General features: G+C 36.9%; 1 protein-coding gene across 9 annotated transcripts in view; it reads left to right on the plus strand.

The window, feature by feature from the left end:
- The window catches only part of LOC125241595 (ecdysone-induced protein 74EF), a 320,422-nt gene that overhangs the window by 289,555 nt on the left and 4,756 nt on the right, over window positions 1–26,111 (plus strand). For all 9 annotated transcript variants that reach the window (XM_048150148.1, XM_048150150.1, XM_048150147.1 and 6 more), the window contains one exon: window positions 3,595–3,786. In XM_048150148.1, the coding sequence (XP_048006105.1) occupies window positions 3,595–3,786 (192 nt within the window). The remainder of the gene's footprint in view (window positions 1–3,594; window positions 3,787–26,111) is intronic.

Below are 26,111 nucleotides of genomic sequence, written 5' to 3' on the forward strand. Positions count from 1 at the left end.
AAAGGATTGATTCGGCCGTTCGGTGTCACAAAAATGTGTCGATATCTCGAATTCAAGTGTGTCACATGGATGAAATATTAATAAATAAAGGGTTAAATTGTACAATTTAGCCCCAAACACATGAACAAAGGTCCCCTATTCTATCAAACCTAGTTTCAACAACGGCCGGTCATCTCACAACAATTCATATAGACCGTGTCATTCACGAAGACTCCTAATCCCATTGTATTAAAGGTTACATTACCCGTCATCTTGAGTGACACGTATTATAATCAACAAGCAACATGTGGGAGTTTGCACAATCTGCAACCCTTTGCATCTGCCCATACAAAGGACGTGAAAGTTGCCAATAATGGCCATTTGTCCTATTCAGAGGACATCTGGAATTGCGTAAATTGGAACTGTTGTCATGGGTGCTTTTGATCTGACCGGTGTAATCTTTTTGCTATATGCTTGTCCAAAAATACGCGGATGCTGAGGCATATAAAAAAAAAACATTTAGGAAAAAATGTGTAACTACAAAATCTTGCTGTAAGAGAGTATGAGGAGACACGTCTACAATATTGAGTAAATATTCTTTTTAATCCTTGTAAGCCAGTTTTTTCGATTTTTAATTTGGAACTTTCTTTTGTTTCTTTAAAATTACAAAAATCGAATTTGTACTTATACAAGTACGCCGGGACTCGCGAGGTTGTCAGTGTGGACGGGCCATTAAGGGTCCGAACAGGTTTCTAACCTCCATCTATTAAGGGCCCTAATGGAGGTCCGTTTTGTAACTTCTCCTTTGTACCATTTTGATGGTAATGCATATTAGCATGATCCTTCGGCCGTTGGCCAGTGGGAACCGGAAAGCGAAGTCAGACCTCAAGACGATTCATGGTTTAGGAACTAGTTTAATGATAATTTTGACCCATAGTATGTAGCTCATCTAATACGAAATAAAAATTATTATTAAAAGAGACGCACTAGCCTCAGAATTATTGGTGAACATTTCTAAAGTATCTGGATTTAGATATAAGGTACAGCGGTTCAATTTCGACTGGGGGTCAAATGCAACTGATCCAATTGTTTCCATCTTTTACAATGTTTGCATTATTAATTAGAGTGTACACTGGTTATATATATGGCACGCGTGCTCAGTGGATACATGTGGAACTCAACTTAATAGTGTAATAAATAATGGAAAAATGGATCAGTTACAATTGTCCTCCAGTCGGGATTTGCCCCGCTGTACCTTACACTTCTAGTGCAACTTTTTACTATTCTAAGTCGGTAAAACATATGCATCGGTCTAAAGATTACTTAAAAGAACAATTAAATTTGCCCTTCTCATTACTCTTTATCATTCATAGATAAATAAAAGACGTCCACATTTAAGTATTTTTATAAACATGCTTTGTAAATGTGATAACTGATAGTACTAGTTATACTATGATATCTACTTTTGATAGTATTGTTATAATATTTTCTGTCCATACCCCGGATTCTTCCATCACATCTTCCATTCCAAATCCCAACCCTAATATCTAAACAAAAACCTTAAAAAACACAATAATCTACGCTCCCAACTCCCAGTATCAACCGTCCAAGCATTCAACAACTAAATTTCCCATTCAAATGCAAAAATCATTGCAAATAAATATCTAACTCCAAAGATTATGGTCTAACACCGCCAGTACAAAAATCGCAGCGGTCAGTACATAAAGATGATTGATAAACCCCTTTGTCCACTGACCGGTAGACCTGTTTCTTTATTTTCATTATATTATTATTTTGATACTGTGAAGGGTGCGGATAATTTATTTAAGGGTCGCACTCTGGGGCTGGCACAATGGGCAATGATCTCGTCGGCCGGCGAAAAAAAACTTTTGTGCGTGTCTGTGGTATAATCGGACTGTTTTGTTTAATTGGCAGAATGTGCGTGTGCCTTAAGACCTGAAAAAAAAGTAAAAAGTTTTAGGGATTCAACGGAATGGAAATTTCGCAAAACGATAATATCAGTGAAACTATTGATTAAATTGACACCCCTCTACTGGGTTAGTTTACATATTAGATACATATTACAAAATATTAGTACCTAATGTACCTATGTTCTCAATTTATATTGCAATTTGTCTGCAAATTTTACAAAGTTGAAATAAATGTTTACTTATTTTCTTACAATTGTTGTTGAAAAAGTCCTATACTAACAGCGATATTTAAAAAGAAATGGTGACGTGTTCCTTATAATTTGATTACGAGTTTGTAGAAACACGTTTCAAGCAAACGTAAACAATTGAAAGATAATAGTAATCCGTTAGATCACTATCTTACTATCTCTCTCTTTATCTATCTTATCTATGCACAAATTTCTTTTGCTACTAACTTCCGTACAGTTTCAGAATGGTTTCAGATGATATTTTTTATGATTAGTTTTAATATAGTCAGAAGCCAAGAAACACACCCAACTTAGGTATCTTATCAGTACCTAAAGAAGTAAATTTCTATAATGTGAATCTTTAAGCCTTCCTTTTTAATGGGCCGCATATTTCGACTGACTAAGTACTTAAAACACTACAGTGGGGATTTATATTTAAATATAATCTTGTAAAAATTTAGAGTATAAAAATATGGGTCTGAAATGTAATTATGCCGAAGTAAAAGAGCATTAAAATCGGCCAACTGGTTCCTCCGACCGTTACGTCTAATCCACAGATAACGTAAATCACGCATTTGATTATTTCCCCCTTCAATTGTTTCCGCACTGACCATCGTGTGACTTTAATTGCCCCGGTGAAAGGGGTACGACCGAATAGGCTTCCTTTTCCCATGGATTGTCCTTGGACAATAGTTCACAATGTACACACAATGCCGTGTCGACAGCTAGACGGTCAAATGGTCAGTCCCATAAGGAAATGAAAGAGTCCAGTTGATTATATTATTTAAATTTCGAACGACGGTTACCCGTCAACGCGACATGAGAAAGTTTAAAAAACAACACACTTTTTTTAAACCTTTACATCCATACATGTTTGTTATTTCTGCCGAGCGTCAATATAAGTTTTTTATTCGAGAGAATCGAGAGCAAAACAAATAATCGCCTGTTGGTACACTATGCGAAATCCGATTCAAAAAATCCGTTGAGCTTATTTCTAAATTCAAACGGTTAACGGACATTCCATATTCCCACCGAAAACTACTAAATCATCAAATAAAAGGTCCGAATCTTTGCAGATTAAAAAACACCAGTGGTCAAATTACAATATAGACACAATACACCCCTTCTAACGTTGCATGTTGCACCTTTTGCATAATCTGCATAATAATTGCATCTTAGATGCAGTGGCAAGTGCTGTGACCTCTGACCGTCGGTCATCGTGAGAAATCTGGATACGTTAGAAATGCAAATTTGGAGTTTGTAGTTAAAGAGATTTTTATGTAAATTTTGGACAATACTTTATTAACTTAACCGTTGCATTACACAGGTGAACGTATACCTTGAGAATTAATGCATTAATTTTTACAAAAGCGTCTGCAACTGATCTTCTAGTTCCCAGGCTTAGTGGGACACAATTTTGGTTTCAAAAATTCTGACTTGTGATTTTTCTTCCGTAGGCTCCCTGCCACCGTCACCAGCGGACTCTGGTGTGTCAGACGTCGAGTCCTCCTCATCCGGGGCCGGATCCGCGGAGGAACTGAAGGCGCGGCTGCAGCCCCCGCCCGCGCCCTACGCCCCCTTCCTGCCCTTCTACCAGCACCACCAGATCGCTTCGCTGCAGCACCATGCGACGCATCCACGACCACCCGGTAAGTCTCTTGGTTACTTATGCGCGCCTGGTACTTTCCGATTGAGACGCGAGCCCATTAAGCAAAAATATTTACACAAATATATTATAATTCTATTACTTTTCTTCAAGGTCCTTTTTTAGAGTTTTTTTAGTTCGAAAATAACAGTCTTCAATGGGAACTCACCTTTCGAAAAGTCACTTTTTTACAGTCTGTCTCTCTGACAATGCCAAGGACCTAGCGTGTTACTAGATCATTTGAAAGACATGCAATACATCATTTGGCATGTATTGATAGTTCAGTGTCGACCCAGACGCGGTGTGGATGAACTTCTAGGTGTTTGTCATTCAACTGTCAGCTGCCAACGTGTTGCATTTTAGATCTTATAAGACTCGCTTTCCGTGTGCTATTATTACTATAGCTACATAAATCTTATCGGATTATAAATACCTACTTTAGTCTCGAACTAGATAAAATAAGTATTTTTTACTTTTCAATTGCAAATACACACTTTTGAATGCCTTAAAAAATTTACTCATATCTTCTTTGAATACTGTTAGGAATGAAACTGATTTTTCAAAAGCTTTTGACTCGCCTGGATCTACCAAAAATTGTCTGAAACACTTAAAACACCCATAAAATAGGTAACAATTAAATGCATCGTGCAATTATCATTTATCTCGGCTCTCATTATCATAGTTTCCTACATATCACGTCTCGGATGCCGTGCTCAGAGGTGACTCGGGCAAAGACCTGACGGGTCACCTACAACTATTGTACTTATCCGATGTTTATACATATGTATTATAGCAAACATGTCGTACACCTACAGTTGAAAGGTCGAATGACAGTCAAAATTGCAACTTATCTTTAGGTCTTGTTCTTACGAGCACGGACGTAATCGCGCACAATCAAAGTTTATTTTGAAAACGGCATGTTTACTCGTAAATTACGTAATAGGTATTTGCCATGAAACATAACGTAATATATATTTAATAATTTTCGTTAATAAGAGTTATAAAAATATACTAAATGCTTAAGGTTTTGCAGGCAACAGTCTTATTTAAGAAACTATTTCTAGTTCATAACAACTGCGACTTAACTTTGGTCAAAGTGTTTACAAGTCTTTTCAACACAGTCTCGCACCCGTAAGCCGATCCAATTTATTTTATTGTTCATTCCGAATCCTTACAAATCGCAGTTTAAAAGACAAATGAAGATCACTGTATACATACACTCTCCCGACCTTACTCACCACCAGGAACAGATCTATTTGTGTCATCGTTGCAACTCCGAATAAATTGTTTTGTTTTTTAAACGTTCCTCAGTCGAAAGAGCAGATGTTGTGAATTATTTGAGCAATTTGTGCATTTTAGAGTGCAATTTGGGTTTTTTACGGACGCCAACTTGGATTTCGGCCAGAATACGTCGCGCCTCCGGAAGTAGTATTTAAAAAGTACTGTCATTACATGTTTGATCTTTTGGCTTATTTACTAAAGTAGGAATTTGAACGGCTTCTTTGACTAAAACCGACCAAGGTCCCTGATGAAAAGAAAGCGTCTAGGTTATTTCCTGTTTAGCAGATATAACTATATATAGAATACTCTTTACCCTATTTATGAAAACATTAAGTCTGTCAGTAAGCGGACCTAGTGTTCGCAGAGAAATCCCTTCCATGTACCCATGTACGTAATTAAATTGACAAAATAGGTACTACGTGTAGGTAATATTATAATAACTTTATAAGTCTTAGAATTTTCTATTTTCAAGCGTTGAAGTCATTGTCTACCAAGTAGCGGTCGGATATCCCGTATTCTAAGAAAACGGAATATAATGAATATGTTATTACCATTAGTTCCATTACCGAGATAACAAGAAACGAAGCTTGGAGCAAATTTTACTAAAAACTTTCCTCAGTACACGCTTTAATAACGCATAATAAGGTACAAAAAAGAAAGATCGACTAACACATGATAAAATAAAGGAAATTTCCATTTTATGTAACAATATCAGTACTCATAAATAAGAGGCATTACTGATTTTTACGACGGAAAATAAATATTTTATAAATATTTAATTATATGTATGGAATAAATTTGAATGGGCATGAGTCGGCCCTAGGATAGCGCCCTGTGGACCCGGATCCCCGTCCGCCGTTTCGCATCAACAATGCCTTTGACATAAACCATAAAGTATAGATAACTTTTTAAAATGCACAATCGAGTCGTGGAACGCGACGAGCATACGCTTCTGGCATTTTTTTCATTTTTATTAGGAGCACTGCCCTTGCACAATGTCAAATAGCTTCGGCCAAGATGGACGGCGGCGGGTGATTCTTTCCAATCTCATTCCTTTGTAAAGGGTGATTGTTGTAGGTGCATGTAGTTTTACTGAATTAAAAAAAGGTTTAGTAGTATGATATTGCATAAAACTAGATAATACGTCAGCTTTTGGCAGCAATCTACGGTAGAGGTACTTATTGATGCTGATGCGTGAAATGTCGAACTTGACAAGTCGCTGTCGCTGCCAAAAACGTTATGATACACATCCGCGTCGGCAGATGTCAGGGTGGAGTTTCTCGAGAAATTACTCAGCATTAAAGACAATGGAATGGATTACACAGGACAGCCTAAATCTCTAAGCACGCAGATATACCCAACGTGTTTTGCAAAGGAATCCGCGTCGTATATTCGTAAGGAAGTGACTTGATTTGACCCTCAAACCTGTTTGGAAGTCAAAACCCATCTTTTATTTGGATACTAACTTGCATAGAGTCGGACCGAACAGACTTTGATAATGGTTTTGCAAATTATAAAGTAGCAAATTTTACATCAAAATAAAGTTTGTACTGGCCTCCCGATTTAGCTGTGTAAAAATAAAATAAATTAATAAATAAATATTGGGGACACCTTACACAGATCAACTTAGCCCCAAACTAAGCAAAGCTTGTACTATGAGTGCTAAGCGACGATGTACATACTTAAATAGATACATACATACTTATATACATAGAAAATATCCGTGACTCAGGAACTAATACATGTGCTCATCACACAAATAAATGCCCTTACCGGGAACCCAGGACCGCGGCTTAGCAGGCAGGGTTACTACCGACTGAGCCAGACCGGTCGTCAATACAAATAAGAATGTGTGGAACCGTGAAAATATAAGAGTTTTACTGTAACCCGGTAATCTCATTAATTACATAAACGTTCGTAAACGATATTCTAATTTTGGATACTGGACCAGTTACAAAGTCCAATCAAACTGAAATTTAGAATTCCTACAGAACTTCCGTGCAAGTCTACTTCGTATTGTATTACAAAAATTATGATATGATACAATAAGGTATCCTGTAAGTAAGTGTCAAGGGCTCTTTCACAAGACAATGCAACATTTACAGGGACATCACTTATATGTATAGTGACATGAAAGATGAAACATACTTGGGTAAAAGCTAGGCTGTGATCTTGTGAAGAAACATGTCTGTATTTTGTATTTGATAAGAAGGTCTATAAATAAAATATCTAAAAGTCTAAGAAAAAAGTACAGCGGCTCCAATAGCTTATATACATTAGGTACCTACATTACATTTATTTAATAAAGACGTATAAGACGTTTAAATAAGTATATAATTTTAAACTAAGTGCTCGCTTAAGTGACGCCATCCCGATAACACTTATGAATGAATACAAATAACAATTAAATACATTATTTTCTGTGCTTATTCATTATTGGAGCTAAAATACCCAATTCTGTTTATATACATATCTTACGACTCAAATACAATGAGTTTCCCGACTTACCACAATACTTTGATTATTTATGTCATTGACAGGGAAATACCATGAAGTTATTATTTGTCTTCTTGTTACTCAATCAAGTAAGTTGTACAGTTTTAATAATAGGTTTTAGGCTCCTTTTTGAGTTAATACTAAACCAAATGTATATTGTAAATAAATAAAATTCTACAAATATTTTTAAATGAGAAATGCTACATATGTTTTAAAATTCATTAAATAATTTGATAAGTCATAGTAAAAAAGAAACAAATGCAATGTTCCAAATTAAACTGTTAAGTCAGGAAAATATCAAAACTTTAAACTTATCACGCAATACGAAGCCTTATAATTTTTAGTGACAATTGAGACTCATTTTCTGACAGTTGATACGACAAATTACATTTGTATTGTATGTACAAAATGTATACAAAAGTTCCCATCTTTGTTCACACGAGTTTTCCTCATATCTTTTAACATTTCGCTAGCCAGAGAGACGGTGGAGCGTGGCGGGCCTAACACACGAAATTGGTGTTGCGTTTCGTAACCAGTGCGCAACACGACCTTCCACGGCAGACCAAACCTGTCCGCGTGTGTGGACACACCACAATGGTTTCATAAAGCGGATTTTTACCACGCCACGGTGAGGCGTACTCGGAAAGTCTTGTGACACGAACCAGTGTTGTTTTCGACGCGCTCTTGCTGTACAATGTTTTGACACTAAATAGGGATAATTTACTTTTAAACCATTATTACTAATTTTAACTATAAACCATAACTATTATTAATAAAATTATGAACTGTTCCTAATTATTTATATTAAATTTTTTCTACTTTCATTAAACGACGGCAAAATTGAGCAGTGAGTCGAGTCACATATTTTTCAAAGTCACAAATGTCACCACACAACACAATAGATACAAAGTCGTCATTACTTTTACTTTCGTACACCACACCATGACCTATGGCAAGGTGTCTTTGGTATTTATTTCCATTATTATCCTCTTCTTTACTTCATTCTCGTCTTGTAAAACGTAACAAACATATAAAATAGTACCTATATGCGAAATGATTTAACATAATTTCATTTCATTTTATTCAGTAACAATATACATTGTATTCGAATGTCTATAATATAATCCTTTATTAACAATACACTATATTACAATAAATATAATTATATTATATACCTTAATTTCAAGAGGCATAATATCTAAATCAGCTCAAAAACGCATAGGTATAATATCAACGCACCGCGACCGATTCATAAATTCACGCATATCAAAATCGAGGCCAATAATAACAGTATTTTCATTAGATTCATTTGTAGTTACGTAAACCGACGAATGTCAATCCTCGGAGCGCGAATAGCGTGGCTATTAATACTCGATGCTAGCTGCAGTGCCCTTGAATACGTGCGATCACCTCTGCGCGATCCTAAGCTAGCTGCGCGCGCGCAGAACGCCCTTTGGAGGATTTTACCCGTTGCCCTAATCTCTATGATGGCAATTTTCCGCTTTGTTGTGCTGTTAGCTAGGTTGATTATGGGGATAAAATCTTGTTTGTATCTATTTTTCTCTTACGTGCGTATATTGCATTGAGGTGAGGGATTAAAAAGGATTTTAAAATACTAAGGATACTGCGCTTTGTTATTACTAAAATAATACAATATTTTTATTTGCTTTTTCCTTCAGAATTCTAGCTAACTTATCTAATATAAATATGAGAAAACCCCAAGTAAAAGGTTAGAATAATACGGGCGCTAGCCTTTACTACCCACATAAAATTTTCTCTGTCAGCAAATAAAGTCTATGACATATATCTTTTACTATAACGTTATTTTAGTTATTCTTAAGTACTTTAATCTCTTGCAGTTGTGAAAAAAATATTTTCGAAACCCGTAAATTGATTTTCACCAGACACTGATATCATTATCGCTTGCGACACCTATTTTAAAAACATGTTCACTCACTCCATCTATATTTCCTCACTTGCGAAATCTCCCGAAACTCAAAATGACAAATCCCTACACAACCTGTGCGCACTACCAATATTCAACTTTAAATCTCCTGCATAAAGTGCATCGCGCTTGCACCGCGTTGATGTAACATTTCAATAGCGGCTTGACCATGTACGGTGCCTCCATCTGCCGTGAGTTGCGCGATCGTTGCGACCTAGATGCGCCGCGCGCGCTGCCAAAACCGTCGCTAGATCCAAAATGGCGGATGGGACAGGAAAAATGAGGGATTTACGACGTTCTTCTATATTTGCGCTGCGGCCAACTCGGATACGATTCCTTTAAATAATTGTGTTAGGGGTTCAGCCCTTTCTTCAGGTCACGATCAGACTTTGTATGTGACGTAACCTACCCTTTTATACTGTCGAAATGGGTGGGTGCAAAACTGAGTAATTCTTGACGCTGTCCTAACCTTAGAAATCATAAACATCAGTGAAGTCACCCAAAAAACTAATTAATAAATGTTATTAGTAGGATCCTATTTCTACTCCTAGCTAGCTACACTATTGTTGCAAAAGTAAATAGAGGTTGCTTTCAACATTAGCCATGTCTTAATCATTTCACTCTTAAGAGACTGCCTTTAAATGTTCGTTAATGTTTCACGAGATTTTACCCACGAACATAGTTGATATCTGTTCGCTTCAAAACCCCAGCACAAACCGTAACCTAGCCGACCTTAGAACGGATTGGACAAACAACTACTGTAATGTCGCAACCGTAGCATCCGACTGCGAGTTGAACGGTCGGCCTTGCGACCACGCAATACTGACACGCTATTCTCTAACCATAGACTATTGTGGATTTAATTCATTGTACGGAATACGGTACTTGCTATTGGCTAAGCCTGAAGCTCTGAAGCAACTGCTGATCACGCGGGAAGCTACAGAAAGTTGCATGAGCTGACACAGAATGTTCAAGTAACTCCATCATCACCACATGTAGACCTGTAGTGTTTTACAGAATATCGCCAAATATCATTTTGTTGTATTTCAAACAAACCTATTTTCTTTACCGCTTGAAAGAGTCAACTATGGTTCATAAGATATTCCATCGTACGATAGTTTAGGTGTAGTACAGAATGTGGGAATATGTGAATGACAATACCAAAGGAATTTACCGCAATGGATAAACTTTACTCCGTTATGACTTATTACTCTGTGATTCTTCATTTTACTATAATATAAAAACGCCTCAACAGTACTGCCAAAAGTGACGTAAAAAAAAAGCTTTTTTTACTTTGGAACAACATATAATTATTATACTTAATACTAACGAGTCCAAGTTGGCGTGCGAGGGAAAGGATGTGTCGTAGATAGGAAACCACGCCTTAGTCCGTGCAGACTACAGTTGACATGTCTCCGCCTGACACGTGTATTATTGATAGCTGTCCTGTCATTCCTGTCACATAACCGCCATTATATAATTGAAGTTCTAAATGAAATTGAAGATAATTTCATCTAAATATTATATTTAGATGAAAATATCGTATTAGGTACTCGCATCAAAGATAATTCTCATTTGACATTCAGCAGAGTCAATCCTCCAGAGAGGGATGATATACGAAAATTGATGTCCCGTAAAGCCTCCATAATAGGTCGTGTTTTCAAGAGAGGCAAGTTAACGCCTATAATCCTCTGTGGCCTGTTTTCTTTGAATTGGAAAATTGAAATATAGTCCGCTGTAGGGCTGAATATAAATAACGAGTGGCGACCTAACACTGACCCCCTTAGGTCCGCAGGGTCCACCAGGATATATTTAGCAGCTTTGACGCTCCAACACACTTAGGGACGGGACGTGTAACTTTTTTTAATAAATAGTACGTTAAGGATCTCTGGCGCTAGATAAACTAGATAACTTTCCTAATTAATGTGAGATCTTAATTAAAATTACCAACTAAAATATTCCTTTTTTTAAGTTTGCATTTGTTTTATTGAATTTGAACACCGAAAGGATTGTAAACTAACGATACTTACTACAGAAACGAACAATCCGTACATATTTCAGTTAGAAATCGTATGATACATTAACTAATATCTTCTACAAAATTCTTATTTGTCATCAGCAGCATTGTATCTATATTCAACACCCTTGCCGTCTCCGCCCTAAAATCCGGTAGGTACCCGCTCACAGCCCTAGCAGGCATTGTAGCGTGCACCATGATCCACAAGCGGAAGGGAGGCTTCCGGACAACTGGTCCGCGTTACCCGCCTCAGGGTCGAAGGTTACACGACTTACGTAACCCGTATAACTTGCTTTATATTCTGACACGGCCATCCTGATATTATGAGGTCCTCGTGTGATTGCAACTTTTGTGTGTACTTTTTTTAAAGATAATGTTGTATCTTTGGGACATTACATACTTGTATATATAATGAGTAAATTCGCATGTAGGTAGTTTGGATATTAAAATTGGAAACGTAAACAGTGTAAGTATCTTTGAGCTTCTTCTATAGTTGCAGCATTCTTGACGTAACCTCCCGAGCCGTGGGAAACTAGAGCATTTAAATATAGTTTACGTTTCGAAATATTTATAATGGAAGTTATTCGAGAGCGCCACCTGGGCTGAATATTGAAATTAGTGTCCCAGTAATCTCGTATCATCGTGATAATATTTAGTTATATGTTCTTATCTTAAAGATATGTTTTTAATTTTTGGGATTGGGCAAAAAAATCAATAAATACCGATGTGCAGTTACTAGCAATTCTGTTTATAAAGTAAACAGTTTACTAAACCGTACGCTAGATGGCGGTTGTAGGGACCTCGTGCTCGATAGTGTTGCCCAATCACCCTTGACTCGGTCAATCAGTCCGTAACGGCGTTTTTCGATCACCAAACTACATGTTTTTATCGATAGATGTCGTTGGTATCTTCACGTTTACGGTTGCACACATCACACATGTGTGTACAAGGTGCTCGCGAGGAACCCGCATAACTTGAACCACGCGTATCTGAGGCAAAAAGAAAGAAAAAATGTTATATGAATTTTAAAATTTTTCGCCAAAAAAAAAAATTTTTTTTTTGTTTTTTTTTTTACTTTTTTGGACGTATTTTCACATAAAAATTTTTTTTTATCCATAAAGTTGGCAATTAAAATGAGTTCCTTCATTTATTTTTCTAAAAACCAAATTATTTGGAAGTTTTTCTTGTCACATTTTGACATCTATCAATGACTACTGTGAGACTATGCTCCACAATTGCGCATCAGCGCCGTTAAGAAACCTTTTCTACTGAGTAACAATACGGAAATGTTTTTTTTAAATTGGCAATAACTCTGAAACTAGACGAAATCTAGAAAAGTTTATATGACATTTTAGTCTTAAAATGTGACCAAGAATATGCCGTTAAAGTTATTTGGGTTCCTCGCGAGCACCTTGTATATTTTAAATACAGACCATGTTCACAAATGAAAAAAAAATTAAATTTGCAATTATATTAAATTTCATTTTAATTTTAATTTGTCCGGCAATGTCACATACGAGCTAGTACGAACATTTTCAGTTTTTCGCGTTGACTAGAAACTAAATAGGACAGTTATTTGCTCTTATTAGAATTATTAATATTACTATTCCAATACTAATAAGTACAGGTTACACGTATAGCCTGAACTTTAAAACTTACCAGTTCTGAAACTTACATACGAAAGTTAGAACTTAGTTATACAGTGCCAAAGCCTGAGTAAAGTAAATGATAGCTTGGTAGCGTTCAGTTCTTCGAATACTGCAGAATCTTGAACTGTAAGCAAAGCTTTGCTGAAAGCTTTGTTTGCTAGCAAACCTTGCAGAACCCGCAAGCTCACTAGAATCCTTATAAAACATCAATTTAAATATTGTGTACATATTAGTGAAAAATAATGTTGCTATAGCTGCCTACCTGGTCAAACGAGTTTGTAAAATTTTCTATGGGACGATAAACATTCACGTCTACAAGTTTTTAATTTGTCTCTTTTTTCTAATGACAGAAATGGCTTAAACAGACCTTGTCTACTAGATTCTCGGAGCTTAGCAAAATAAAATATGAAGATCAAACGCCGAAACCCGTTTTCCTAGTTGCGTGTTACGTGCAAATTTTTGCTTTCCGTTTATCTCTACTATCGATTTCCTGTAACGTTTCCTCCGGCCTGAATACATGGCAAGTCCAGCACGAACGTGATTTTAAACAATTCTATAAACGAGGTCGGACATCTTGAATTTCAGCTTCTAGGTTTTGGCCTTAAAAAATAATAGCGCGTTATTTAATCGATTAAAAACTCCTCTACCTTTGGCGCGCGGATTTTACTTTTTAATAGAAAATAATATTAATAGATAATTATAAAATGTATTGTTTATAAATGATTAATGACTACAATATGCCGATCATCTATCAAATAGTTAAATAAACAATGCCATTAATTTTCATTGTAATAAGTTACGGATATGGATTTCCCATTAATTTAGTGCAAACATAATATCATATATCCATTAGATATATTTCACATTCACATAATATCCATTAGATATTGTATCGCACGTCATATTAATGCCAATGGCAGTGCATTCAATTCAGCCGCGAATATACTATAATATCGGTAAATAAGTTAGTATTTTTTTTGCCAATATTACCATGACTCATTAATTTTCGACTGTCGAAAACAACTTAGTGATATTTTGCATTTATGAAAACGGCTCAAGACGTTTCAAAATGGCAGAAAAAAAGAATTTGCATATTAATTGTTCGTTATTTTCAATAATTAATAACCGAACGGAATTGACGTAAAGGATTTTAGTCGAGGTGGTCAGTAAGGGTGTATATGGTTTATGTGTTTGAATGAATATTGAATTTTATGTCATTTTTCTTTCACGTCGAAAAATGCAGTTGTGTTTTCCACGCAATACTAACAATATGGGTAAAGAACCTGCAAAGTCGTGTCCTACATTTGCATTTGAAAAGGTATCTGGAAAAAATGACGTCTTCGCTTTAGAATATGACGCCCTCTGTGCAAATAAAATGTTGTGTACACAGGTCCTAGGCTAGACTTTGAAGAATATAGGTGAACAAAAACACTTCATTAGTGCATGTACGAACTGTTTTATTTCATAAAAACTTTAATCAGATTAGATGTTTTTCCTGTAGGTATTGTAGCAAAAAATGTTAGTTTTCCGCAAACCCACGCGCTTTTAAAACTCAAAGACGTCTGATTGATCAAACATGGCGTCTTGGGAAGTGCAGGAATTCGCGGCGGCAGCGGGGGGCGGCGGGGGTGCGCGGGGGGGTGACCTTCGCGCTTGATGCAATGTCGCAGTGTCATTGACCACGGCGAGCGCAAGCAGCCCCGCGCGCTGTCTATCGCCCCTCCACCCGCTCCGTATGCAATTACGTACAAATTCGTGTATTAGAGGTTATGTCTGCCTTTCGATTTCGACTCGAAACCGAAAACAATTGAATAGATGTAGGTACGCGACTGTTTTAATTATATTACATTAGTTCCCAGTATTTTGTTTGTTATTTAGGACACTTTAGAATACAAATTAGGCGGTGCGTAGCTACGCCACACGTCGTTTTGGACGTAACGTGATATAGGTTAGGTTAGATTAGTGTTCGTCTCGATAAGCTCAGCCAATTTTAACATGTTGCAATATTATGTTATCTCGAAAATGTATTTACGCACAATTTACAAAGTAGGTAGTTAAATGTCGCTGCGCCGACCGATATGACTTTTTGGTAAAAAAATATCAATAGGAATTTTCCTTACAACGAATAATATGTTTTGTCGACAATGGAGTATTCATCTTCGAGTCGCTACTTTTCTTAGTGTTACGCTTCATAACATTTATACTAGCTTCAATAAAATAAGTATGTAGGTACTTATTACATGTTGCACGCAGAAACTGTAATCGATAGTGTTATTTTGTTAGTTGCGAGTGTTTACGCAAACCGGGGTATTCGAACTCCACTCACCTTCGTTGTCCGAAACGCGGGTCGCGGTGTCGATTAAAATTGTCGATAGGTGCCTTGCCTTAACAAACAGTGGGAAAGTCAAAAGTACGGAGATGAAAGAAACAACCTTCACAACTTACTTTTTTTTTATTGTCCTTCTGACAGGCTAGGACCATAGGCCGTACCGCCTCGTCTTGAGTACTTCTCAACTTACTTCGTGGAAGCAATTGAGAAATTGAAAACGCCTAAGCCATAAAAAAATATTGGCATAAAGGACTTGCATCCAGGCCATACCTATATCTATAAAAAAAATGTTTTTGACAGAAAGCATTTTAATGTTGCATTTTTGCATTTGAATATTAAAATTATTAAATGTTTTTTTAAACTTGGTGATATCCTTTTTCTTTAACCGGAGACAAGACTACGGCAGGTGATCAACCAGTCTAGCTTTTCAGACAATTCCAGCACTAGTAAACATTTATTAATACTTGTGTAACTGTAAAAAAAATAACGCACTAATTACTCGCATAGAGTAACGCATAAATAATTATAACTATTACCTACTCACTTATTGCATTTTTGCATTTGAATATTAAAATTCTTAAATGTTTTTTTTAAACTTGGTGATATCCTTTCTCTTTAACCGGAGACAAGACTACGGCAGGTGATCAACCAGTCTAGCTTTTCAGACAATTCCAGCACTAGTAAACATTTATTAATACTTGTGTAACTGTAAAAAAAATAACGCACTAATTACTCGCATAGAGTAACGCATAAATAATTATAACTATGACCTACTCACTTTTTCATACAGAAATTCACACCTGTATTCTCAAAGCGGTAGGCAACGTGACAGCGTGACACCTAGTTTTACAAGCAAGTACCTGTGGCAAGTACCTAATTTTAGTTTGATAGATAGGGTAAATTGTGTGAAACCAAAATTTTGATATTGCAGTAACAGCTTGGTAGTAGCCCATCCTATCGCTCACACCACTATTTGACCTATATGTATCTCACAATCAACTTCTACACCCACGGGGGGGAAATGGACGGTAAAATTCTTGACCTCCATCACGTTGTTATTATGTCAGCCAGTTAAAACGTGAGAAAGTTAAAAGTGGGAACTTGACCGCTACTGTACCTTGCGACATTTTTAACAGATAACCCCGGGGCTATCGTGCATAATATTTTTGTGTGATAGTGCAAATAAATGGCCGGATGCACTTTATCAGACACTCTTTATTTAGGCGGGGCGGTTGAGTGTGGTCAGGTTCGGCGGCGAAACTTGGCCCAATGTATGGCGGTCTCAAGGAAAAAGTACCACATTGAGGTTTAAGATAAGGATGAAAAATGCTTTTATACGAATTGCCTGTCAGAGCGACCTTCTGCTTAAGCTAGTATTTAGTTCATTTTGCTTAATATCAGCACCACAGAACTTAATTTAGATAGAAGAAACAAATTCATATATTTGTATAGGGGCCGAGCGTGTCAAATTTTGTACTGAAGTTGATTCTTGCCTGTAATTTTAAATATGTCTCAGGCTCTTGATTGTTCATAATTTTTGTGTTGTTGCAATTGAATATCACGTAACGAGGCATTTTTTATGTTTTGGTTGACATCAACTTACAAAAATTGACGCCCGAAAGCTGTAAGCTGCGAGTAAAGACGGACAACTCAGTGGATTTCACTGAGTTCATTTGACACGCTAAGTAGATACGTTTGCTTGATGGTATATATGACATCTGTGATCGGCACACATGTCTTTGAAATACGCTCTTCAATTTGAACTGAAAGTTACATTGGAATATAGTCGAGTAAAACTTCCGAGTTTCTAGAACTGTTCAGCTAAGGCTTTAGAAATTAGTTCGTATTCTAGGGATTTGATTTGCTTTATTATTTAAGTACAGCGAAAACATTAAATTATTAATTCTAGTTTCCATTAAGTAAGACTATAAATAATTACTATTACATATATTGAAACACAAGAACTCGTGATTTTTACACACAGAAATTCGTCTCGACACATTACGTAGTTTGTACAGTTGCAAATTTTGCGAGCGCAAATTTTAAAGTCATTGTCACGGACGCGGAACACGCTGTGCACACATGAGTGTTCTCTATTTGCGTAAAATTTACATTTGGCGGGTTCGCTGGTGAGTCGTGCCGGGAAAACACTTCCTAGATCGGTAAAAGATACAATTTGAAACAACTGTATTTATCTATCTTTATACCGAATTTTCAAAGCGGCCCCAAGGCTCCCATGAGCCGCCAATGCCGGGATAACGCAAGGAGGACGACGATGATACATAATATTACAAGGATGAACACGAGAAAAGTTAAATCATCTGAATTTGTTGTAGTTACATAGTATTGACCAATTATCAATATTGGTAGGTGGGCCATTTTTTTCAAAGTTGTCCACCCCACTTTTTTGTAACATGGATATCTTTTATGCGATTAATACTCAGAATCACGAGGTCTTTCAATCCATATTATACATTTTTTCGAACCTTCCATTCCGTTACAGCCATACAAAATGTACCTATGATAAATTGATAACGGAATGGGAAAAAAACCTTGGGACACTTTTTTTCTCCTATTAGAATTGAAAAAGCTCACGATTCTGAGTGGAAACCACATAAAAATTTCCAAATCCAAAAAAAAAAGAGGGGTGGACAACTTTGAAAAAAATGGCCCAGGTATTTTATTAGGTACCTACATGTTAGTTGTTCGGTTCGGAACCTGGGTATGGAAAATTTAACGCGGTTCAGAATGCCGTACAAGGGCATAGTCTGCTAAATAAATCAATAGTCTCGCAATTGTAAGGAAATCGTTCAATCAGAAATCCCTAATGAATTTGTGTATTGGCAATGTTGGTTTCGTAATTTTATATAACCTAAAACTATTTCAAATACTTGGTTACAAACACACTATAAAAATTAAACAGGAGGCTCACTATCAGTCGTCGTAAGGTTAGACACATATTGCAAAACAACCTTCTGTGGTAGCCGTAAGCAAATGCTTTATTTGTGCAACTGTTCGGCCGCCATGACACCGCGCCGCGACTGCGTTATCGTCCTGATTAAAAAATACAGAATGTCTATGGTGCTCGTTTACCGTTTTAAAATTGCAGACGGCCAGTAATTTATACGGACAGAGCAATTCAGTTTATAACAAAAATTAATTTAAAAAAAACTGTTTTTTAGCTACTTTTTAAAACTCAATGCATTCGATAGATACTCGTAAGTTTTGGGAAACGCTAGAATAGATTCAAACTTACCTAATGCCTTGTTCTTAAACCCAATAAACTTCTTAACGATTAAGCATTTGAGAATCAAACCAGTGCATTAAATAGTGCTTCAAAAACAAAATGCAAATGTGCGTTTAACAATCCAAATGCATTGGAACGGAAACGCTGGATTGTAAAGGTCACAGGCCCACGGCTATGACATCACCGAACGTTGCCTATGCAGTATGCAGCGAACTGTTTTGAGGACCATATCTATGGTGAAACAGACAGCTAGCACTAGCATCTTAATAAACGCTAAATAAGTTTAGCAAGGCAATTTTTGAATACATTTTTACCACTGACAATGCTGGCTTACACAGTATATCTACTATACCTACAAAATATAAGTATTTTGCCTCACAGATATAGTTTGTTAATTTTATCAAAACATTCACCAGTTTAGATAACATGATCTAATTTATCTCACTATTGTCTATGAAGTACATATTAGAGACGTTACTATAAACATTATTACTACGCCGAAAACGATGACAACTTCCTATTTCTTGAATAGTACTTGAAAACAGCTTTTTGTTATTGCGTGCATTCTTTTTATTCGTGCATTTAATGTCTTCGTCGTTAAATATGATACAAAATTAGAAGCTAACCCTCTTTGTCTATGACCCAGACTCGCAGTGGAGCGAATCATTCGATCTTCCATTAACACTTTTAGAATCGATGTCGGAACAACACGTCCCAGTTTCCAGAGCCCATGACGTCATCACATGCCACCTTTACCAGCTCGTATAACATACAGGAAAGCTAAATGCAAGTGCACGGTATGATAACAATGATTTATAATAGATAAGTAAGATTGCGTCAAGCGCGCCTTGACCCCATTGCGGTTGCCTGTCACCAATGCAGTCTGTGCCTAGCTTTAAAAAATATGCGGAACAGCACTAGAACCTACACAGGAGAAAAGTCGTGGAGTGAATACTTTTTAAATATGCGATTTTCTTAATTGCTCACGACGGAAGTCGGTTTGAGACACAGAAAAAACTTGTTATTATTAGACGCTTCTTTGATGACGAAAACACTTGTTTATTACACGTTTTCGGCGTTAGGGCGCGTGCACACGTAAAAATTGAAATATGAAAAAAACTGAAGAAAGTGTAACATGTTTTTGTAATTTCGGTGCGAATGCATATGACTGATTCCGGTAAATACAATTACTTATTATGATTTAAAATATTTTATCCTCAAAGTATCAACGTGAGTAAATAAACGAGCAATGCTGATAAATGCGTCAACGCATCCTTTGACGGATATTACGGAAATAACCACAAATAAGTAGGCCGACGGAGCATTCAACATAATATTGTACCTATACATAGGTCATGCACTCGAAAGTTAAGATTGAACTTTATGTTAACTCATTAAGCGCTATATTTGTTAATTTTACTATTTAATCGAACAAACAGGCCACAAATTGGAATTACTAATGACTAGGTCTTGGTACTGTCATGTGTGAAACATTCCTTCTTTTGAAACTGATGTCATATTTTAACGATTTGCACTTTCATTTGTTGCATTAAAAATACGGGCATGAAATTATTTTCAAGTCCGCGAGCAGATAAAAAAAAATAGATTAGCGCTGGTGTGGCCGCCATCTTGAAAATCATCTAATGCGTATTTTCGCACTTTTATCGGAGGTCGTTCACCCGGAGGCACGTCTTACCGTAACAAGAATAATAAGGTTGCGTAACGCATGTGACAATTGTATCTTTAACTTTCCGTTTCGTATGTTCAATGAGTACATTTTTTTTTAAGTGACCTAGTACTTTTTTTAAGTAGGTTTTCCTTAATGGCTTGCTGTCACCAAAATAGTAGACATACGGCGCCACGCATTTTAAGTGGGTACTTTGTCATGTTTATTTTATATATGGCGTTCAGGAATTTACTTATCATCTAGGGGTCTTAATAAAATAACGTTATCAGCAGCATAAATGAGGAAGAAAACCAATTCAACTGATAATCAAACTGACAATATCAGAAGAGATTGCAATTTTTATGGTTGAGTGTACGTAAAATTATTCCGATAATTTTCCATGCCCAATGCCGCCACCTTTATGACGTTCAGTCTTCGAGTCAATGAATCCAGTCTGTCAATGTCAATGAAGAGTAGCCAAAAAAGCTGACTTTTGGTCGTCATGCGAATCTCATTGTAGGTATATTGTAGATGTGGCATCTTCCCTGAACAGCGCTTTCGCGTTCCGCAGTCCCACACAGGGTTTGTGGGGCAACCCATATACAGGCTACGCGCAACCGGTTCCCCCTCCCCCCACTCGCATACTTGCATCCGGGAATAAAACGACGCACTCCGAACAGGAATACCCACCCTAACTCCTGGGTAATAAAGCTGCATGGTTTACTAGTTGTTTCTTTTTGCGATAGCTCCGCAAAGTTATATTTGCGCACGGGAATGGCGTCGCTGAGGCACTTGCGAGTTTCCTTGCTTACTGTTTGGTTTAACCAATGCGCCCGCGGGTGTTCGCATAACTTTGTTGGCTAGTTAGCTCTGGGTTCTAAGACCGTAGGGTGGGCAGCCTTGATCTTGAAGTTATATATAGAACGCGCTTTTTTTTTGGTTCTCAGGCTTTCAGACGGGAACGGTTCATGTTAATACTGTTATAATGGTTTTAATAGACGTTAGTGATTGCTAATTATAGATCGGACTTACACAAAAACCGTGCTCACTCAGCTTTACGAGAAACCAGCAATACCAGCATGTCTTGAGCGCTCGGCTATAATTTAAGTCCTGTTTTTACTTAATTTTTGGGAGAGATCTTGATATCTAAATCATTTTGTTGGACATCTCCATGCAGCTTTCGAAAATATTACAAACATGTCTGTAGACATAAATACTTTTTCTTCCCAAACTTTGAGTCTGATGACATAGTGTACTTACCACAAGAACTTGAGAAAACAGCGTTTACAATCTATAATTAGCTTAGCGTTGGGAGGGGCGAAGGCCCAAGAGTTTTTGTGTTCATCTGAAGATGCAGTAAAAGTCATTCGCATACTGTGCTTTGAGTTACTACTTTCAAGGAGCTTCAGATGATCCTGCATAGTTTTGTTCGTATACCTACTAGATTACTCACTAGTAGTAACTTATGCTAAGAAAATTATGAGACATACCTCAGTCGGATTAGTTCGCCAGTAGGTACTATTATTTGTTTCCGAACCTGTTTATCTAAAAGATAACTATGTGTTCGTACCTGATTCCACTTGCGTCAGTATCTAAACATGACACCAATGGTGCATTATCTCACATTATCAGTTTGCCAAAATTTTATCGTCTATTTTCGCAAGAGATTAGGACCTTGATAACAATTCCACAGCAACAGCCGGTGATGATTAAATATAGTTTTATCTGTGGCATGGCGGAAACGATAATGTTTCATGCGCTTTATCAATTTCCTGGCTCGTGAATGAAAGTAATGTAATTTCAATGAATAACAGGCATACATGAACAATGTATGTGACAACAAAAAAAGTTCAATGGTTGCATGTTCCTGGTGTTTCACATTTTTCGATAGTCAACAAGCTCTTAATAAAAAACCTACTCGCGACCTGAAATATTTTCCAATAAGCCTTTGTTCATTCCAATTTCAAACTGACAACTTCATATTTGTTGAAAAAAGAATAAAAACAGTACATAACATTTTCAGCAATCTACTGTGCCGAGTGCAAACAAAAATAGTAAATTATTTCCAAGTAAAATTGTCATACGAAGAAGAGTAAACTTAGGCAATAATCGTGACGGATCCCACATCCTTAGATCCCGTCCTGCGTGACCGGAAAGGTGCGCGAGTGTGCGCCGCAGCCATTGACCAGGAAATGGCGCCGACGGCTGACCTTCGGCGCGCCGTTTCGCTTTCTGTGGCACTTTCGCGCGTTAGATGCGTTTAGCATCAGGCGTTTTTCGGATGCTTAACTTCACTACTTCATACTTGTAGCAGTTGTAGCTCGTGTGTATTACCCTTTATAAAAATACATATTTACATTGATAAAAAAAACTAATTATAATAAGGATGTTGTTACTTTATTCACCTATAATCAACAAGCGAGTGCAATATTTTCGCAAATACATTGATAACCTTAATACCTAGCCAAATAACTTACATAACGTCTCTTATCTCATGTTATCAACAAAAATGTTTATAAATTACTTAAACCGAGTCACCTTGTCGGAGTGCATCCGAAACTCGATCTCTGATGACTCGTGAGTTGGCCACATTAAAAAAAATAGGCACAAATACAAACTTATAAAAAATAGGCAAAATTATTTGCGTCATATTTCAACGCAGAATATAGCGCTACTGATTTTATTTTATAAAAGGATTATGATATACGCGAGGCAAAAGCTTTGTTTTAGTTTAATTTGTATTGGATCGGCTTCATATTTGATATAAGATTAATTTCACATATTGATGCTGTATTATGAATGTTTCGAGAAAATCATAGTGGTTCGTAGAAATAGTTTAAGTATCTCATTATATTATTTTAGTTAAGATTTTTAATCCGTGCTAAAAAAAATGCTACAAACAGTAGTGGGAACTAAATAGACTTTTTAAATCTATTTTTTGAGTTTAAATATCATACAGCCTCTATGAGAAAAACAGCAAAAACATTTGAACGAGCGCATCGAATCGAGTACAGACTGCACAAGCGGTTTTAAGGGCGCACCGGAAAAATCGCGATTAAAATATAAACCAGCGAAACGGAACATAACTGTTTAAATTTGGAATTCATCCACGCATCGCGCAACGTTAAGTAAGGTCAGCGCAGCGCCCTGTTACGTAACCAGATAACAGAGGGCGACACTGTATTGGGGTCACGTGCAGCGGACGCTGTCACGCGATTGTCACCATAGACTAGTACTTTTTTTCTATAGGCACTCATGGACCAACGCTTTTTGTACGACCGTTGTCGGCAAAATAGTTTAATTTAGCGGCCAAGTATAAAATACGCTCATATTATATTCAAAACCAATACCAGGCCCCGTAGCCGAATGGCATTTCTCCGACGCCAAACGAAAGCGATACGCCGCAGGCTCTGTCGCGCCAATACGCAAGCGCGATAGAGATAGATATCTACTAGCGCTTCGTTTCGTGAGCGTTTCGTGAGCGATTGTGCCATTCGGCTAGCCACCCAGAGCCTTAAATTCAAACAGAATATTCAATAGACTAATTCAAAAAGCCGCACGAACTTATCCTAGTCAAAATCAGTAACTTCGCTATCACATTCAGTTTACGAAAACAGATCTTACATGAAACTAACTAGGTTTAAAATCGCACAGTTAGTTTGTATTAGCTTCCTCGTTGGCAATTTGTAAGTTATACACCGGTCAAATCTTACATGAAAATCGGCTAAAAAAACAAAGTGTGATGTAAAGCTGGATTTTTGGTATGTTATTTGGAGTCCTTGGGGGAATGTAAGACTATATTTTGCAAGCAAAAAAAAAGTGTGCTAACTTCGTAATTTAAAAAAAAAAGTAAAAAAATCGGACTTTTTTTGGTTTTTATTTTTTTATTAAAAAACTATGCGTTTTAAGTCAAAAGTTGCTTTGTAATGTTGAAAGCGCATTAAATTTTAAACAGTTTGACACCTTTTTTATCAATGTCCGTCAAATAGTTTTCGAGATATGAAGCGTCAAAAAAGGTTAATTTTTGACGCATTTATAAGTATAAAATGTAGCGTTTTGCCAATATTTTTGGACAAATATCTGCAAAATACTTCATGATATGATATATATTGCAATATAACATTGTATAAAATTTATTTTGCTTTAGTTTTAGTGCAAATAAAGCTCAGTAAGACGAATGGTTACTTTGGTAAACAAAAAAAAATCTATAAATAGAGAAGCCAAGAGTCTGGTAGATTGGTTAAGGTAAAATAGTTTACGCTAAAAGTTTTAGGTTGAAAGTGCTATCTATTCGATCTTAATTTCTTTGATATCCGTTTATCTGAAAAAATTGTCTAAGCTAACTTTGCATCGATTTGACTATTACTAATGAAGAAATAAAATACAGTAAAATTTTGAAGTTTAGTAAACTAGAAAAATAAAACAGAATTAGTTACATTGTAGTGTGACAGGCCACACTCACACTACATTTTCCTTTTACATTTTCCTTTTTGAGGGTCCTGGTTCTGCATCTTGATGGCACAACTGTAGTGATAGAAAGTCCACTTGAGTTGTATTTGACCACCAATTGCTGTGGAATAAACTAGGGGAACGGAAAGCGCCCACGCCAATTATTAAGATACTGGAGAAGTGGTATTCCCAGCAGAAGAACGTAGTAAGATGGAAGTCAACTCTGTCCACAGCCAGCGGGCTAAACTGTGGCGTGAGACAAGGAGGCAGTATGTCTCCGGCTCTCTTCAGCGTGTACATGGATGGGCTGTCGCAGGCTTTGACCAGTACCGAGGTTGGCTGCTCCATCAATGGGCAAATGATAAATCACATCGCATATGCAGACGATATGGTCCTACTAGCACCATCTGTGGGAGCTATGCGTAAGATACTTGCAGAATGCGAGAGATACGCCATACAATCCGGACAAGTCTGAATTTATGCTCATGGAGGCAGCACAATATGCCCACACATGTACCACCTCTTTTGCTTGATGGAGTTAAATTGCGGAGAGTCCACGAAGTCAAATATCTTGGTCACATCTTGTCCAGTTTAAAAGACCAGGAAGACATAGAAAGGCAGAGGCGAGCCACCGCAGTAAGGGCAAACATGTTGGCTAGAAGATTCGCCAAATGTAGTGAACTAGTGACAGCGTAAAAAGACAGCTGTTCCTCAGTTTTTGTACAAGCGTGTATTGTATACTGTCGAGTTATGGTCCGACTACACCTGCGCGGCGGTGAGAGACCTGCGCGTGCAATACAACACATACTATGTACTGATATTTCGTTAAACGGAGAATACTATGATTCGGGCACGTCCACGACAACGCTCGTGAGATTGCATCGAATTCGATGTTATTGACCCTCAGTGATATGCTTTAAAAACCAGTCCGTACAAGAACAATTTCGGAACAATCTGATTCAATTAATGAGGGTTTTCTACTCGTAAATATTTTTTCCGCCAAGCGGCGATCCTGAGGTCTTTTTGACCGTAAATTTAACTTACTAAATAAATGTTGATTTGATATACGCAAATATGTGTCTGAGTAATACTTGAACAGCCCCCAAATAATAATAATTTATTCTCCGCTACACCTCCTGTAAATATATGTAAACTATGCCATTACCATCCACCGATTATTTCTGATCCAGTTATACTAGACTTACGATATAATCCTATTTTTTAGGGTTCCGTAGTCAACTAGGAACCCT

The sequence above is a fragment of the Leguminivora glycinivorella genome, chromosome Z (genome assembly GCF_023078275.1).
Source record: "Leguminivora glycinivorella isolate SPB_JAAS2020 chromosome Z, LegGlyc_1.1, whole genome shotgun sequence".
Lineage (NCBI taxonomy): Eukaryota > Metazoa > Arthropoda > Insecta > Lepidoptera > Tortricidae > Leguminivora > Leguminivora glycinivorella.